We start from the raw sequence: 19,364 nt of genomic DNA, 5'->3' as shown, positions 1-19,364 counted from the left end.
TGGCTGATTTTAACACAATAAACAGTTTTTAAATTTAATAGTGACGGTAAATGCTCAAATTTTAAGAATGTCGAACCAAATTTCAGTGAAAAATGTGTGCAACAACGTATTATTGTTACTAGTTTGTGAATTTTTTTATTAAATGCATAGAATTGTGTACCTAAAGTTTAAATTCTGTACTTTTGCAGAGGTGATTTAAATAGCAAAATTAATTGAATAGAACTCTAAAAAGTGATAATGTGATACCACATTTCGGTAAAGTAAGGCCAAATTAAGTATTTCGCCTCATCAGAATATGTTTTCCTACTTTAGTCTTACAGATTTATGTTCCTAAATATTGCTATTTTTTCTTCAATTTTTGGTTTGTGTCTGAGCTGAACGCTCGGAGCCTCTTAATTAAATCATTTCGTCTGGCAGTTCGAACGAGTAAGATTCAGACAAAACATCACGTTATGCCCAGAGATTACTTACATGTTTATGTTACATTGTCTGAGGTATTTGTTGATTAAATGTATCATTTGTGGGTTGATATGTAGTGTCTTGGGATTTTTAATAAACTGTCAGAGAATAAAATTGGCGAAAAATAACTCTACCTGTCGATGATATTCGATATTTTTAGCCTGAGATAAAATATCAATTTTCCAATAACACAAATGGGAAGTAAGAAAAGAAACACCGAATGATATAGAACGAATGATGTATATATAGGTTTCACAAATCTAATAAATTGCAGTGTTCTCTTTCATCGAAAATGAAAACATAAAAAAGAAATTAATTGAAATGAATAAATTTGCTCATAATTTGGTCGTTTGTCTTTGCTGGATTTATTTTCCTTTTCTTTTCTTTTTTTAACTAAAAACAATCAAAATTTCATTTCGTCAATAAAGAAAGACCTAATTTCTGCGGCAGCCAAATAATGTTGTTGTTGTACCTAATCCTAGAATTACTTAAATACTAAGAGAAATTTGATTTTTTTTTAAATGACGGGCACACTCTCATTCACACTTCAGTTGTCATTCACACCTTTTAAAATTTTTATTTGATTTTTTTTTTTCATATCAATCAAATTGAGTACTTACGTCGAGTGGTTTCTTCAAAACGATCCAACCAGATTCCGGTTGTATTTCGAAATAGTCAAGATCTTGTGAATTATATGGCGCTGATAAACTGTAAACAATAGCCCCATTATTGTCAGCATCTTCATCAGAAGCAGACACTCTGAGTATATTTGTTCCGATGCTTGCATCTTGTTTAACATTTTCGACATATTTCTAAAAAAATAAAACAGAAAGGATAACATTCCACATGTTAAGCATCACAGCTTAAGGAAAGGAATTTTTATTCAAACCTGTCGATCGAACAATGGTGGATTGTCGTTAACGTCCGTTATTTCCACAGTGAATGAACAAACACCTTCAAGACTCGGTTCGCCTTGATCAGTTGCTTTTACCGTAACGGATACGAATTTACCATCGTCACCTTCTCGATCGAATACTTTGTTGGTGGACACTTCGCCTGTTTCTTCGTCTACTGTGAATTTCGTTCCCTTTTGGTTGGGTTGTTGTACAATGGAGTATTTTACCTAAAATGGAATAATCGAATGTTGATGTCAATTGCTTCAGATTAGTAAACAACCCTACAATAGAATGCAACAAAGTTATTATAGAAATGGGATGAATTGAAATCAAACTAAGCGGATACAAACATTCATTTATTTTCGACAACGACTGTCTGTGAAAGTTTATTAATAATAATAGTTATAACTGAAATCATTCCATCCATAAGAGGAAACTACGCAAATAAATCTGGTCCCACATAATTCCATCGACGTCTATTGGTGAATCTATTGACATACTATTTCCTTCTATCGGCTCACTATTTCCTTCTATTGGTGTACTATATCCTTCTGTTGGTCACCAGTCCCAATATTTGCTCTCGTAACTACGAGGGGAAACTACATATAGTTCCATATAGTATACGAAATGATGTGAAAACAGTTTTATTGATAGGCAAAGACCAATTTCCCACAAGAGACAAAACGATTCCAGAGATGGGCGCTAAATAGTTTTCTCTTTCACGAAAACATAAATCAACCCCTTCATGAAATTAGTTAATTAAATGTTTGTCTTCTTAATGAAATTCGTGTGGCTCACATTAAAATAATGGATTGAAATGCTTTTCGTAGACAAAAACGAATTGCATACAATGTGATACAACACAATTTCCTGTATGTCTACGAATTCTTACTCATTCAGAAAATTATTTTCATGTGAAGACGTCTTTTATGCTATTTTCTGATGTTCATTGAACACAAAATGATAAGTAAGGAATTGCGCTCTTTATGCTGAAATGTTATTCATTTAAATCTATCTCACTGTAACAGACATCTCATTGAAGTTCAGCCAAATGTTTAAGAACGACTTTGACTTTCGATTTAAAATGTCACGGAAGTGGAGAAGGTTAATTTAATGTTTATAACTTCAAATGTAGCTCGAATCGTATGTACGTACAATTTTCCAAGCAAAGGACAACAAATTTGTCTCGTTAAAATGGTTAATGTTTATTGGTTGTAACCCAATCGAAGTTTGTTTATCTTCAATATTTACGATGGCGATATTTCCGGACATTGAAATGTTGTTGAAAATTAACATCCACTTCTGCAAAGTGTTTCATGTTAACATTTCAAAAATTGGCACATAAATTACCTTTTGGAATGATTTGAAAAGCTGTTTCGTTCGTTTGTCAATAGAATATAAACAGTCCCGCACATAACGGAACGGATGTGAATTCGAAATGATCAAAAAATCTATCAGACTCAAAGGAATTATTTAACGAGATAGAATGATTTCAATGAAATTCGATTTTTCTATGAAAAAGTATTGGAAATGGGAGAGTCTAACTCGAGATTTAAATGGCCGTATTTGTACATTTCTTGGCATAGACAAAAAAACATTCCAATGTTTAATTTTACATAATGTAACTCAAACATTTAATGAACCAGAGTACAAGAGATAATAATTTTCATAAAAAAATCATCAAACTCAACAAACAGAATAAATATGCGCGCTTATTTGCATGACCGCTTCGCATCGTTAAATAAATCGAAGCTCATAAATCACAGAAAAAAATTCTCGTTGTTTTTCCTACGTTACAAGTGAGCACACAAATCAATTATATTCGAAAATTTACTATGATCGTATATTATACCGGCCGGTTCGACTAGTTAGATTATATTAATTTCTTGCTGGATGGTGTTGTCTGTTTTCTTTTTAACAAGTCAATTTCATTCCGTGCAATAAATTCGATAAAATATTTTTGCTCGCACAAATGTTATGTAGCTGAGATATGACGAAAATCATCAGTCTCTGCTTATAGAATAATGGACTGTGTCGGAATTAGTCTAGCTAAAAAGATAAATTGACAGTTAAGGAGTTGTTACATCTCAAGAATTAACACTTAACGAATATAACTGCTTTTTATGTATGAAGTCGTTAATGGTCCCCAAATTGATACACCATTCTAATCAATCTTAACATTCATGCTGTGAAATGTCTTGGCGGTGGGCGGCTGTTAAAGGACTACCAAATCAAAGACACTACCTTAATCAAACACTCTTCTGTCTACATATTTATTTGTCTCGATTATTTATAACCGAAGATTTTTTAGAAGCTTCGATAATTCACCTTCTCGATTTCAAATGACTGTTTGTGTTGTTTGGAACTTCTTTTTTTTGTCAGAATCATGATACGATTGCTAATTAAATGACTATGGTGTGATGGTATCGATGTTGTAATATGAATGTATGTATCCACTGTATATAGATGCGTGTGAATAAATACGAAAGCAAATAAAAAAGTTTGTAAATATTCGTAATTAAAAGTGTCAATCGATTATGGTATCGTGTATACCTATTGTTGACAGCGAGCGTTTGGAGAAATGTAAATTTATTTCGAACAGAAATAAATTCTTGATGTCAATAAGCTGAATTAATGTCTGTGATTTATTGTTTTTTTTTTTTTTTATATAAAACTTCGATTCAAATTATTGGTTATTAGGTTTTATAAGGCAGTAAAGTAAATAATTTTTTTTAGGAAATATTGTCTAGTAGCTGCTGTTTAGTTGGAAATATCGATACAAAGAATTAGATAGTTTACAGATAAATAGAAAGGGCGTATAACTCAAAAGTACATATCACGAACCACATGAATGTTGTAAATGTTATCATAAAACAGGAAAAGTATCGCGTTTATTGCCTTAAAAATAGGGCCCTGGGAAACATATTGCCACACTAAAACAGCACAACAACACACTTACTTGTCCATTAACACCTTTATCTTCGTCAGTAGCTTGAACTTTAATCACTGGACTTCCATTTGGTGCACCTTCCTCAACTTTCGGATAATACGTTCCACAGTCTTTAAACACCGGCTTATTGTCATTCACATCCGTAATAAAAACAACCACAACCGCTGTTGAAGTGTGCATTGTTGCATCACCGTTCACACAACACGAGCCATCGTCCATTGCAGTTACATTCAGCTCGTACTTGTCGCGATCCAATGAAATGGCCTTGTTATGCAATCGAATTACACCGGTTATTTCTTCGATAACGAACTGGCCGCTACTGCTACCGCCACCGACAAAACCGAATCGCACATTGTCGCCGTCCTTGTCGGATGCCACAACGGTTGTGACCAGCGTATTCGGACCGGCATTCTCATCCACATTCGGGGTGTACACTTGTTGTGAAAATTTTGGCTCTTCGTCGTTCTTGTTTTTCGTGTAAATGCGAACCGTAGCAGTGCCACTTTTCGCTGGTTCACCTTTGTCTTTTGCAGTCACTTGGAACTCATAATAAGCATTGTTGTTGTCCGCGTCCAACTGTTTGTTGTTAACAATTATACCGTTCGAATCAACAGCAAAATGGTCGTCCGATACGAGATATTCAATTTCAGCATTGGCACCGGAATCAGCATCCATTGCTTTGACTTTCAATATGCTTGTACCCAAGGGCATATCTTCATCAACATTATGAGCTTGATAGTCGGGTAATTCAAACTTTGGTGCATTGTCGTTTACATCGGTCACTCGTATGGTTAGCTGTAATTGAAATGGAAATTAAAGATTTAATCAAATCAATGGTGTAACTGTGTCAGCCTTTAAATTTGATTTGTTTAATAATTTTAATGAAATTAAATTCGGACTTGCTAAAAATCAACATAAGTTACCTCGACAGATGTGGAAAATCCACCGGAATCTTCTGTTGCTGTTACAATCAATGAATACACATGTGGTTGCCGCAAATCCTCAAAATCTAATTCTTTGGCCAATTTCACAATACCGGATGATGGACCGATATTGAAGGTACCGGCACCTTGTCCCTGAGCTTTGAGCGTGTATCGAATTTCCCTGTCAGCAAATGATTTCGCTTTTACGGAGATTATGCTAAAAGAAATGTTAAAAAATGAAAGATGTGCTTCCACGATAAATCCCTGAAATCATTCATTACTCTGAATCTTTCTTTTGATTCTCTGGTATTTCGGCCTCATAACTGGGCATGTAGAATTGTGGTGCACGTTTTCCACCAACAATTGACAATCGTTCTTCTGGCGTACTTTGAAATCTCCGGTCATCCACTTTTCCATTTTGATCTTCAGCTTTCACATACAGCACATACTCCATATCCAATTGGAACAAATCGGTACCGCGTGTCCGTACAACTCCAGACCTTTCATCAACTTCAAATCTAATAAAATAAAGGTTGTTAGAAGAGGTTCAAATAAACCGTTTTCGGAATAAAAGTACCTTCCACCGGTTCTATCGCGTACGATAAAGTAGTGAATGTTATGATCAGTATCCGGGTCTCGAGCTTGTAACGTAAACACTGGAGTATTTGGCGGAGCGTTAAGCTGTACAACAGCTTGCATGGGTAAAGGCCGATTGATGAAATATGGCGGTTCATCGTTAATATCCTTAACATGAATAATTACGCGTTGATTGTCGGTATCTAAAAATTAAAAATTTATTTCGATTAATTCGTCTCGTTCAATTACAAGAATGTGGCACAAAGTGATTCTTACATTTTAAACCAGCTGCAAACATGAATTCATGAGATACGAGCATGGAATGAAAAAATTAATATTTTATTAGATCAAGTTGAATCAATTTAAATTCAAGATGTGTCGTTGTTAATTAAATAAAGGTGATTCGGTTGGACTCAGTGTTTACGAATGGTCTTTTTTTCTGTGCTTAAGCTCGGCTTAATCAAATATTAAATTAATTTTCTAATTAAAATTGCATTGGATGGCCGCTTTCGTTGACCCAGTTTCATGTTTAGCATTTATCATATTACCCCCCTTTTTTGCAACGTTCACCTCATTTACAGATCTCGGTATTTGTTTTCGCAAATCAAATTTAACCCAAAAACAAAATATTCATGAGGTTGGAGTGTTTCGTCATTACAGTCTTGTACATCCGTTGTGTGGTCGAATGGGCTTACCTCAAAAATACATATCCCTTTAAATGGATGAAAACGAAATGCATGTATAATAGAAGATAATTATCCACATGAGTGAAGTATTAATCGATTCAACATGATGTCGGGAATCGGTGTGAGTGTTGTGTATACAAATTCAACTATGGCTTAAGAGAGATTTGTGTGAGATTGTGTGAGATGAAATTGAATTGGAAAAACAAAATTTAAAATGAACAGAGGAACACGGAGTGTACACATAATATCCATTTATAAAAATCGATTTTCAAAAACTTTTTAAATGTGAAAATTATGATGATGATGATGATGATGACGCTGATATGAAAACGGACAAGTAATCAAGATTGATGGTCGTCTTGCAAATCAAACGAACTTCCTTATTCTTTAAATAAAAGCGCATTTGAAATATGTCTCGAATGATATTCCAGAAAGTTTGTCATGCAACTTTAAATCAGGTGAGCACTAAGAAGAATTGGTATTAAATTCACATTTGTAGTTGAACATGCTCCCTTCGTTTCATACATAATTTATTAGAATTTAATGGGTCGTAAATCATCAGCAGTAGCTATTTTTCGTTCAAAAATACAAGAATCTAACTTAGAAGCCAATTTAACGGATATTTATGGCTTTCAAAATAAAAGCGAATTAACACTCTTGAGGACAAATTCTTTTTCGTCTACAAGCATTATCGTATTAAAGGTATACGAGCATATGTATACATGTATAATCCGTCGGTTTGCTACACACAGAAAATACTGTTGTTATACTTTATATGAATAAATTTTCATTTTGTTAGATTTCTATGCACGGTTGGTCGGGAAAAGAGTATGGAACCTCGTATGGAACATTAGGTTTAGGATTACATTGGACTTAATTTTAAGATTTCGGTTATTCAACTTGTTTAAAATGTATTTGTACTAAAATACATTGGCATTTAAATGTTACTTTTTCGTTTATATTGGTTGAACACACACACAGTTTGTATCCCTTCGCCCGAATACGTTTTTCAAATACTCAACTGCGGTTACACATAAAATTGCTATCTATTTTTCGTGCCACAATGCAATGATTTAGCCATTCTATTCGAAACCAAACAGTCTGTAGTGTGACCATTTGATAAGCAATTTCCAAACAGTATCCAAAACTGGAAAAGCATAACATTTACGTTTCATGTAATTCTCTTGCATTTCGTCAATGTTCAAAGCCATGAAAGAAAAAACAACATTTTAAAAAAGCTTTTCATTGATCCCAAAACAAAACACATAAACATTCTTACACTAAGAATTTAAGCAGATTAGAAAATATTCGCTGCATAAACTAAATTCCAGTGCAAACGATGGTAATTTTCAGGTCTTTGACAAGTGCACTTACAACAATCTGCATTATATTCTTCACCATAATACTTGTTGAATTTGAATAATTTCATGTATGCAAATAAATTCACACTCAAAGTGCACAGACTTATTATTATGAAATTGTGAATACTAGCAACTAGCATTTGATGCGGTCTCTGTTGATATGTTGCAAATGTTTGAATAGGATTACTTTATGGGATAAGATCTTAGTTCAGTATTGTGTATCGAAGATATGATTGGTATAGCGTGTGCAGAATACGGAGACGATTTGATGCGAAATTAAATTATTTAATGAAAATTGTGTAAGTATTAGAGGAAGCTGAAACACTTCATGCTTCTGTGACCTGGTCAAGCTGGTATGTCATTCATAAATGATTTCCTACACTTTTTCTGGATGTTTGACCATTGTGGGTCCAATATTTATAACATTGTATTTGTTACGCTTTGCTCAGCTCAGCTCACCTACTCCTTGAAAAGTGTAGGACGTCAATTATGAAATGTCCTTAATACAAACTAATTTATATAAAAGTAGAGGACACATCAAATGACAGAATACTAAGTTTGGTAAAGTTTACTCTATCTCTTGCATAACAAACCTTTTAATTAATTTACATTTCATTTGAAGAGCAGTAACTATAACTAATTTTGACCCAAATCCCAATTATATTGAACAAACAATACTGAACAGCAAAAAGTAATTTCGTCGATCGACGCTTCTGCTTATCGTAGCGCACAAGCTATATTGGAAATTCCGTACCAAATAAATTACAAAGCTAAACAATTCAAATTAGAAATAGAATTACACATGTCCCTTGTATTAATTTTACACAGTCGTGTAACGATACCATTTTATCAGCGTCAGTTTTATCTCTGATCTCTCTAATTTATGTGTAGAATAATTTGCACATTCAATAAAACTGTGTGTGTGGTGTATCTCCAATGCAGATTTGTTGTTGCTAAATGCATTCAGAATATTTACCATTTAAAACAGAACTTAATTAAATAAGTTTGTTTTTACTCACTGCAGTGCAACCATAAACTAATAGTAGATCTTGGAAAACTGTTTCATTTCTCGAATTAAACGAACATTCAACATTAATCATAGGGGTATGTGACACGGTTGTTTGAAATAACAAGAAAATCAATTCTTATTCATCATAATTATGTGAAGTAGCTAAAGATGATTTCTGGGATTTGTGAAAGTTTTTTAAAAGGTTATCGCCAGATTGATTAATATAGCAAAACTACGTTAGAAATTTTTCATGTCAACAAATTCCACACCACAAGTACCACCCATATTTGCTCCTGTCTCTTAGAAGTTACAGTACTAGATATAACATTATCATAGAATAACGCGAGTATTCTGCCCGGCATGAATTTAATTATGGTAAGGCGAGGCCGAAGCCCATACAATTAAATGGATTACATCTGTGACTTAAAGAAACAGTGAAAAGAATGGAATCAGAAAAGCGATTGACTGTATTAACGTTTTAACGTAACTTTGGACTTAATAAGAATTCAAAAACTACGCGTACTGAAGCCGAAAAGAGCAAAGTTTCTTCTTTTCAAAAAAAAAATCAATAAATAATCCGCGCTTTTTCTGATCTAACACAAAAACACTATCGCAAAGAAATGAGCCTATTAGCCTCCAACAACTTTTTATCAATATCCCATATTTAACATCACATAATGGAATAAATCACTGTAGAAGCAGTTAAAGTCTGATATATTTGAGAGATTATCCCAAAACTAATTCAATCGCACATCACACCCAATTACTTATTCAAATAGTTGCTTAATACATTGTCAATATCATTAGAGAGCATTAATTTAAATTTTCTATTTGGGACTTAAGATAATTTACATGTGAAATTCAATCAGTTTTTTCTCCAACCAACAGTAGAGAAAAAACATTCAAATAAAAAACAAACAGCCACGCCACAGACAAATATCTGTAAAATAAATCAAGATTATCAAAGCTCAGAAATTATAATCGCATATTTAACGAAAAAATTGGTATGAGATTTGATAAAAAATAAATTGTTAGCTTCGGGTAAAGGCAACATCTCGGATATATTGTCTTAAAATATGTTATCTGCTTAATGGTCGGCTTGTTTATCGCATAATTCGTATTTAGTGACATGATAAATGAGGCAGCTATATTGAATTTTATTATTAAATATAAAATGCTCATTGAATCTCTCTCACACTACATGATCCCTTTTTTTCATATAATTTGCTATTAATGCAAACGAAATTGCAACAAAAAGAAAATCAACAACGAAGCTAGCAAATATTTAGATAATGAAAGCAGATACATTTTACAAGTGTTCATTTCATAAGAAGCATCTATCAGAGCCTATAGCGTTTCGACGACGTGTATTATGCTAACCAGACTGAATTGTGTATATTCTGTTACCAAAGAAATCGTAAAACGAAAGAAAATAAATTTCATAGAATAATTTCAGTTAAAATGGAAGAAATTTTGTTTTATTGCAGATGTTGGATCTCAGTGACATGGAAATGGTTTCAAATGTAATTGGACGTACAGACAAATATTGCAATAGTAAATAAATAAACAATATTAATATGTTGCAAGCCAGAAACACAACAAAATGTATTGTATTGTATTAATGTTTTGTAATAATATTTCAATGTTTATTATTTAAAATCTTGTACTTCATTAATTTAAACATACGATTTGTTTTAAAAGAGAATACTGCAGCTTATACATTTCTGCCGACGTTGTCGATTCCTGAAAGGAATCTGAAAGGTTCTTCTGTTATTCGAACACTTTAACATTTTTTAATTGATCTTAAAAATGGACCATCATTTTTGTGAAAGCAAAACATTCTTTTCTGAGGTGTTAATATAGTTATTTCCAACAAACTTTTTTCTAGTTCGGTAATACAATCGATGGGATTACGTTCGTGTTGGATTTAAGAGCACTTTTGTTCAGTTTTAGCTTTCGCAAAACTTATTGTGTCGCATTGTGAAACCTGATAAAACTAATAGTTTAAAAACAAAAGTTTTTAACAATGCTGCGAAAGAATATGAAATGTCATAACGTTCCATAAAAACGCTTTTCCCAAGTTTTTATCATTGTTTAAATATAATTGTTTATTATCTACACGTCGTGACACTTCATAAAGTTTTATTAAACAATTGTGAACAATAAGAAAATTCGAAATTTTCTTTACTAAATGTTTTTGGGTCCTTCTCATCTTCTCAAGTGTCTTTTGCTCTGTCATTACTAATCAAATTTTATCGGTCTCTTAAGTAAAATCATTATCACATATTCATTCGTGATACTAATAATTATAAAGTTTAATGGCGTAAATAAATAGTGGACCCTTTTGCTTCGTTAGTTGAATAACATAAAATTAACATTGTGAGCGTATTATCTCGGTTTATTCAAATAAATTGGCAAAGTTTTGGCGGTTACAATATTTCACTAAAAATGCGAAAATATCAAAAATGGTTTGCATAATTGGTCAACTGAAACGGCAATAAAAAAATTGTTTTAAATTTAAACCATGAATTCCTCGATAAGCTACAAATTATGTTATGAAATTAATTAAAATCGGGTAAACTCGGAACTCGCTCAAACAACCACAATGGTTAGTTTAATTAAAATTATTTATTTCACTTAATTTAATAACAGATACTTGTACGGGTAAAATAGAATTGTAGTGGTTAGATGCGTTAAAATATATCGGTTATTCAAAAAACGTCAAAAAGTGTAATCTAAAAAAATCAGAATTGAAGTGCATTGATCAAGTACACAAATAAATTTAAAATGAGAGCACACACACACCGATATTATTCAACGAAAGTATCGAATCTTTCTTACCATGTCAAAATGAATGATTTCTGATAGCTTTTATGTGACAGCTTTTCTTTAACTCAACAAGACCTAACGCTTTTACCATACTCTAAACCTCTAAACAAATAACCATACAATGCACAGATAGCTCGTATACATATAGACAATTTATTGATTTTTACTATGTTATCATAAATGTCATCTTATATTCAATAGCTATTTGTCTTCTCAGAATACCGCATTTCGTTTGTTTTCTATAGCTTCCGTTACGGTCTCTGGTGTGATTCATAAATTCAGAGAGGTTTTTCCAACAATTTTGTACCCTTGTCAAGACATTACTTGATCTTATAAAACACCAGCACAAATTGCTATTTCCCAATAAATCTACAAAGTATACTTGGTATACCGAAATGGCAGACGACTCGTAATATTTTTTAGAATTATACTTTTCCAGACTCGCTCGGAACGAAAAATAAAAGTTCGTAGAATTTTCGATGATTTTCAATGGGACACTAATTTCATCGCGACATACCTTATATGTTTGTCAATAAAACATTTACTTATTTCTTGGAAAATAGTTGCGTTTGGCAAAACAAACCTCGTTATAGTTTCCCTCTGTAATTCGAAATGTACAATATTCGACACGACCAATTACAATGAAATTGGAACAAAATTTCCATTTTATTTGAGTTTATATAGTCACTTTTCATTGCTGAAAGTAGCTGAATAATGCCAATTCCGAAATATACGCCCGTCATCTTCACGCTGGTTCACAAAACGACGGCTACATACGTGTCGTATAACTAACTTTATGTTTAAACTTTCAAAGGGTTTATAAATTGTACTATTGTGCGAGAATAATTTCGATATGGGACACAGGTATTGTTCCATAGGTAATGAAATATGGTCGTATGCTACACAATGGCGACAATGAAGAGTTAAAACTAATGTGCAAAAGTTTTCAGTGAAATTAATTTGTTGTGAATATCAGAAAATGAGCCTTTGAAGAATATTCGTTTGACTTATACTGAATGAGAAATGATGATGTTTTAGTATTACAGTTTGCATGAATAAATCACATCAAAGAAATTAGTTTTTGCTTTTGTATAATGTATTAACTTACAAAAAGACGCACGGAATATCCGAGATAAAATGCAGTTTTTAAAACACTTTCTCAAAGATATCTCAGTTACGGTAGATATTTATACAGAAACGTTCACAAATTCTTAAACAAAAAATAAAAACAAAAATTCAAAACATAAAATTCTCGTAAATATAATCCGAAAATTTTGCAATATCATCTCATCATTGATTAGCATGAGAATGTATGCTGCGTTAAATTGTTGTAAATTATGTTTAATTTATTCTAATTAATGGAAAACAGCATGAGTTCGTTAAGAGTTATGTCAGAAGTAATAACCACATTTATTGAAATATACAAAATGTGAATTATGTTGTATGATGGAGTGGCAGAGAAGTGCTTCAAAGTTTTTGTGAATTTTTGGCCGCATCATAATAAGGGGAACCGTTTAAACATTATTTCTGCCCGTATACTAAATTAAAGTTGGAAAAGATGTTCAAACCAATTTTTAGTTTTACCATTTTCAACTCAACACAATCGAAATGTCTGTGTTTGGCCAACAGGCATGTAATGTAAAGATAAAGCAAATCAGATCGCCCATGTGGTGAGCTCAACAATAAAAGAATTTCTACCACACCTATGGCGAGACCTATGGTTGTTGGTGGAAAATAACCACGACATTGTGTGCATCGATTGAATTGAATTCGAAAAATGGGTCATTCAATTCTCGGTGCAGTTTTTGTTTAATCAAGTGCGGTAAGTGATGTGCAAATACAAATACAATTGCAGACAATTGAACAATGTTGAGTCAACCCGAGCAACTTTTCAAATAATTAAAGGAAACTACGTTTCCTGAGATTTTAAAATCAAACAATAGAATGAAGTTTTCCAACAAAAACAGCAACGCTGATATGTTTGACCGTTGAAACCAGACTCACTGGAAAACATAATCTCACCTTTTGTGTTTTGCGTTGCAAACACAGTAAAAGGTAGTCTCAAATTGCAACTAAATGACTGGTAATACAACCTAGTTTGATGATGCACATGTCGTTTATTATTTTATTCGAAATGTATCCGGATTTTAATCATATTTCACCCTTACTTACATCATTTCAAATTAAATATATAAATTACCGACATTATTAGGATTTTAATAAATTCCTGTACCTCTAATACATTATTACGTCAAGGCGGTAAACCATTATAATTGATAACGTCATTTTTCTTTCATATTTTTTTCATACATTTTTTTAACCACAAACATTTCCTACATCCTGTAACAAGAAGAATTGTGCTGCTTATACTAGTTGTATGTTTGCTGCAATAATAGGTATCAAGTGGCATGTATGTATATATATGTACATCTAGAGGGTTACCTACTCAAATCTTTTGTACGTTATCCTCCACTTTCTTGCAACGATTTTTTTTTCTTCTCTACTGCTGTCGACAAGGGTCTTTTCTACATCTTATTCACTCGATTTCTTTTTGACTAGCTGCCTCAAATATGTACAATTTTTTTATTTAAATGGTCGCATGCGTCACTCCGTTATTTTCATCTTTCCATATACTTCTTCTACTCAAGAACGGAACAATAGCACTGAAAGCATGTGCGGCTAGGCATATATTATGTAAGTACATTATATAAACAGTCATTGTATTATGGCACTGCATTATTTTAATAATAATATACAACATTTACGTGACATTGTGTTTTATGTTAGAAACTCTTATGCAAATGAGAAAGGGTAGCGAAAAAAGTGTATTATTCGCATGTAAAGTAAGACTACTCGTGCCACTTCAATTTTGTAATCGTTGAATGTAATCTTATTTTCGCTTAACAAATTTCTATTTTACATTTTCTTTTCAAAATTCATCATGGTTAGGGCATCAAATGCTTGTACTACGCGATAATTGTCTGTTTAATTTTGTACATTCAGAATTCCCCTGCTCATTTCAATAGCAAAATGTAGTCGCCGAGATGGTAAATATATGTATGATTGTTTCTATTACATACTCTGCATGTACACCAATTACGTTTACGAATTCAACATAGTTCATCAATTATTTATTGAGCTGAAACTGATAATTTGAAAGTCGGTTTCATTTTACTAATTCAGATCTACTAAGTTTGCAAGTGTGTCTAACAATTCAATTCAAAATCATTCCGGACATGGTGTATTTATCAATTAGTCTTCATTCGGTATCGTTTTCTGTGTTTTCGTATAACCGGTGGATATTTTTATTTTATCCAGACTAAACTAGTCAAAACAAAAAATTTTCAACTGATTCTATCAACAAATTACTCATATTGCGATTAATGACTGAGATAACTGTGACACTATAACATGACAATTTAATTCAAGTTCAAAATCTTGTTTTCAAAATTATGACATTTGATTGAATGCTCGAGTGGAGATACTTTTGGCACAAAAATTGGCAATTTTGTGGTGCGAGTCGTATGCGTGTGTTTCCCATATTGTCTAGAATAATGATTACGCCGTGATTTATATATTACATCCTTCCTAATGTGACCATTAGTTCACATAATTTGTCATAACGATAAACTGTTACGCATTTTTTAGAGAACCATTTTGGCAAGTGATTTGAATGAGTCGGTGTTTTATGAGGTTCTAGAATAAAAACGATATTTGTCTATTCCAACAAATTCTGTGTCCTAATCCTGCTTCTTAAATAGTAGTCTTAATCCTGGACCCCTTCTATCAACTTTGATTTTATTTTCGAATATAAATGGGAAATCTCATGGTTTCGTTGAGCGTTTGCTGGGAAGATTAATTGTTTCATTCAATTGGAAAAAGAGATTGTGTCGACCTTTGGTGGGCAGACGGTCTGTTATCGATAACGAAGAAAATAGTCGTGGTCCTCAATTTTGTCTTTTAAGTAACATGTATGTTAAAACTATCGAAGTGAAAGATTTCCTTTCAACCTGTTAAGAATAATTAGACCAAAAGAAGTTAGTGAAAAAGGTTAAGAAAATTCTCCAGGGTATTCTATAAAGTAGATGTTGTCGACACTACTTTGTCAAACCGAAATTTATTACTCTAAACTCTTATACAACCGATATGTTTCTCCGTTGTGTATCCGTCTCCAATAGAAAATAAAAATTTGAAATATTTTCATTCTTGATGGTGACCATTATAATTTAATTGACATTTTCTGGTATCTCATTTTGCAAAATTGTTTCTCTTTTATTCCACTTATTTTTGTTAATGTTTTGTAACGCTATTTGCAAAAAAAATGGATAAAAATACAAACTTTAATCTCAATTAATTTTTTTTATATATGTAGCAGGTGATATTCCTTTCATTTTAAAACAAAATTATAAATAGAAATCATAATTTTAACGAAATTATCACACTATTTGAATATAATAACAAAGATCTATCATATAGTCTCCACATTTTAATGTGTGATATCAAATTGGAGAGGAGTTTCTTCATTCAAAATCAGTCGTTCGTAAGTCGGTATAGTGGTGAAATCGTTGGAAAAACATTTCCCGAATTTTCAGTTAGTGTTTTGAATAAATTGAAATTTTGTCACAATTCTATATACGACTTGTTTTACAGAAAAAAAGTGCAACTAATTTTGAATATTCGTAGTCAGTCAGTTAAATAAAAATACGCAATGTCTGAGGTAACAGCAAGTGAAGAAAATACTGCAACAACGACAAACGAAGGAAATACTGCAGCAACAGTTATCGAAGAAAATACTGCAACAACAGTAAAAGAAGAAAATATTGCAGCAACAGTAAAAGATGAAAATACTGTAACAACAGTAAAAGAAGAAAATACTGCGGCAACAGTAAATCAAGAAAACAATGAGAATGGTAATGGATTGACTGATGATGAATTGATAATTGGCACATCAGGGGATGGAGTTTTCGGTGCGACAGTTGGTAAATAAAGTTCAATTCCAAAATAAGCCGAATAAATCCGTTGAAACGAAGATAGAATTATTAAAATTATCAATTGCCAAAATCTAGGTAATCCGACCGATTTTGTCGTACACGCCTCTGATTGCAAAGAGCGGGTAAAATGCGGCCTGTACGTTTGTTTTGATGGACCTGAGAAACCTGACATCGAATTCGACCATTTGAAAGATGGAAATATATCTGTTACATATCTACCTACTGTTCCTGGAGTGTAAGTACTTTTCAACACCATATTGGACTCATTACAAATGCATTTTCTTACAAAACGAATTTTAAAATCTATGGTTCAATGGTAGAAAAGAAAACTTAAAGGACTCTAGTGAGCAGTGCAGTGAAAAAATCAAAGAAAAAAGAATTTAATATTGTAGAACATGAGCAAGCAAACGGCAACATTTTGCAATTAAAAGTGTTTCAAATGGTTGTCAGAAAAGTAATTAACGCTTCCTGGCTCATGTTTTCTAATTTCAATTAATTTATGCAACTAGGTCGCAAATCAGCGTTTTATTTTGGTAAATGTAGCTGAGTGCTGAGATCAGTGTTTATTGCATGCAAAATGCAAATGTTTTTCGCTGAAAATTTAATTGATGCGCCTTCTGAAACGATTTTCTCTAATACACACATACAAAACATATATTTTGATCAAAAAGTAGAAAAAATTGTATAAAAATGATGGTCACATGAATCCATTGAAAGGAATTTCCGCTTTTCGTCCACTTACATTTTATAACGAGTTTGATTAGTTGTTTGTTTTTCTTGAACGACATTTATTAATTTCTTTTGATATTTTTTACGGCTGTCGCTCGAATTAAGTTTAATAGGAATGTTTTACAATTTTAGTGAAGTTCACATTAATCTTGCTTGTGCAACACTTGTTTCATTCAGTTTTTACGCTGACCTTCTCAATTTTGATGTGTTTTCTTTAGAAGAAAAATTATCGCAAAATATGAATTCCTTTGATAGATAGAAACAAAAACAACTTAATCATAAACGTTCGACCGATAACTCTAATACGCAGAGAACTGCGCCACGGAAAATTAGAAACGGGTAGTTAGTGAAGCTATTTCATTGTTTAAAGCTAAAATTTGGAGAAGTGAGACGAACTATTCTCAGAATAACATGATTTTCTGTTAGAATTCAAGAAGGGTACATACTTGAAAAACTTTAAACATTGGATTAACTACTAACTTTCAACATAACATAAACTTTAGCTACTAACTTGAAAATCGATTGGAAAATAACAAAAACGTTTTGTAGGTACATTTTGACTGTTAAATACAACAACAGACATGTTCGTGGCAGTCCGTTCAAAATCAACGTTATTGGTCGTGGTTTTCCCATTATGAAACCGTTAGTCATCAAAAGAAACATTGTAAAGAAAGTCAAACTTTCAGGAGCTCAAGAAGTGCTTGTCAACGAAATAGCTGAAATCTTTCTCGATATCTCAAGAGCTGAAATTAATTGTAGGTTTTGTCAATTTGCAAACAGATCTGTGCAGTTTTGATTAATTTCTGAATAAAATAAATTACAGGTGAGCTTATGATTGACATTGATGGTCCCATGATACCCCCGTATTCAACTGTGGAGAAAAGCAAGGGGATCGTAGCGCTGGCTTACACACCGACGAAAAAAGGTGTATATAAATTCATGCTAAGATTCCGTGGTGAACACGTACCTGGTTCTCCATATACTGTTACGGTTAAATAAATGAAACAACCCGACAATAACTCGTCATGTGATGTCAATTGAAAATATTTTTTTAGAATTAGACAAAATTTCGTCCTTTTACATCGAATTTATGTGAATTTTTACGGATAAACATACCCACGCAGATAATTTTATTTCGTTGTGTCCAACTAATTTGCTAACTATAGGAACATTCTGCATTGACACGTGCCCGTTAGTTGATTAAATTTATTACATTGAATCGAAATTTTTACAACTTTTGAGTCGAAGCCAAATTGTTGAATTGATATATGGAAAACGAAAATTGTTCGCTTATTGCGTTGAAATAAATTTACCGTATGAGAATGTAAGAGATTTGTTGTCACCATTTTGCTTGTGGATATTTGGTGGAAGTGACTCAATTCTTTGTTTCATAGAGTTGGTTTATTTGCAATCTTAGTATGGAATAAACTAATGCACCTGCTTCTTCATTTTAGAGATAGATCGTTTGTTATAGAGTTTAAAAATAGAAATCATATCTTAGTCGCTCAACACCTAATAGTTACTGTTGTAACTTCTATTTGAAAATTTCCAATAAGAAACTAAAGAAAATGTCGAGAAAACGAAGCTCAAAGGAAAACTTACATTACATAAGGTACGGCCTAGTTCTCTCGAGTATTCAATAAAAACACAGTACAGAACCGACCAGTATACGGTTACAGTCGCTGGTGGTACGTGATTGTATATCTGCTCTGCAGTTATTGCTAATTGAGTAGAGCAATATGAAAATGAAATCAGCATCAGCCCAAAAACCAATTCCGAAAAATTTCATGCAAATCAAAAAATTGCAACACAAAATGCAATTAAATACTGTGTAACGGATTACAATGGCAATTGCTTTTCTGAAATATCAAAAACTGAAACCGCATCTGCTCCAACGATAAAATATTAATTCCGTGAAAGTTTCTAAATGTACATTTTAGTATCTCATGCAATTC

The 19,364-nt window shown here is 32.4% G+C and overlaps 2 protein-coding genes across 8 annotated transcripts in view; one reads left to right on the top strand and one right to left on the bottom strand.

Moving 5' to 3' along the window:
* LOC119075844 (neural-cadherin) overlaps positions 1-19,364 on the bottom strand; it is a 280,539-nt gene that overhangs the window by 227,272 nt on the left and 33,903 nt on the right. For all 5 annotated transcript variants that reach the window (XM_037182391.1, XM_037182393.1, XM_037182394.1 and 2 more), the window contains exons 3-9: positions 6,081-6,092; positions 5,806-6,007; positions 5,510-5,746; positions 5,229-5,445; positions 4,315-5,100; positions 1,349-1,582; positions 1,080-1,271 (exon numbers count right to left, since the gene is read on the bottom strand). In XM_037182391.1, the coding sequence (XP_037038286.1) occupies positions 1,080-1,271; positions 1,349-1,582; positions 4,315-5,100; positions 5,229-5,445; positions 5,510-5,746; positions 5,806-6,007; positions 6,081-6,092 (1,880 nt within the window). The remainder of the gene's footprint in view (positions 1-1,079; positions 1,272-1,348; positions 1,583-4,314; positions 5,101-5,228; positions 5,446-5,509; positions 5,747-5,805; positions 6,008-6,080; positions 6,093-19,364) is intronic.
* LOC119075846 (filamin-B-like) lies at positions 16,181-18,739 on the top strand. 3 transcript variants are annotated; one of them, XM_037182398.1, is made up of 5 exons: positions 16,181-16,280; positions 16,340-16,668; positions 16,756-16,915; positions 17,959-18,164; positions 18,233-18,739. In XM_037182398.1, the coding sequence occupies exons 2-5, from the start codon at positions 16,398-16,400 to the stop codon at positions 18,406-18,408; spliced, it is 813 nt and encodes a 270-aa protein (XP_037038293.1). In that variant the 5' UTR covers positions 16,181-16,280; positions 16,340-16,397; the 3' UTR covers positions 18,409-18,739. The 3 variants fall into 3 exon arrangements, with proteins under 3 accessions (XP_037038293.1, XP_037038294.1, XP_037038295.1); XM_037182399.1 differs by having other exon boundaries at positions 16,188-16,280; positions 16,373-16,668; XM_037182400.1 differs by having other exon boundaries at positions 16,200-16,280; positions 16,342-16,668; positions 17,959-18,168.

The sequence above is a fragment of the Bradysia coprophila genome, unplaced genomic scaffold, assembly GCF_014529535.1.
Source record: "Bradysia coprophila strain Holo2 unplaced genomic scaffold, BU_Bcop_v1 contig_232, whole genome shotgun sequence".
In the NCBI taxonomy this organism is placed as follows: Eukaryota; Metazoa; Arthropoda; class Insecta; order Diptera; family Sciaridae; genus Bradysia; species Bradysia coprophila.
Note: the sequence above shows the minus strand (reverse complement) of the source record. Positions and strands in the feature narration are given on the sequence as shown.

What these genes read in the sequence shown, in the direction of transcription:
- LOC119075846 (XM_037182398.1), top strand. Translation starts at nt 16,398, where the DNA reads ATGTCTGAGGTAACAGCAAGTGAAGAAAATACTGCAACAACGACAAAC. An exon ending in AGTTTTCGGTGCGACAGTTG is followed by an intron (nt 16,669 to 16,755) that starts GTAAATAAAGTT and finishes GCCAAAATCTAG; the next exon opens with GTAATCCGACCGATTTTGTC. An exon ending in CTCAAGAGCTGAAATTAATT is followed by an intron (nt 18,165 to 18,232) that starts GTAGGTTTTGTC and finishes AATAAATTACAG; the next exon opens with GTGAGCTTATGATTGACATT.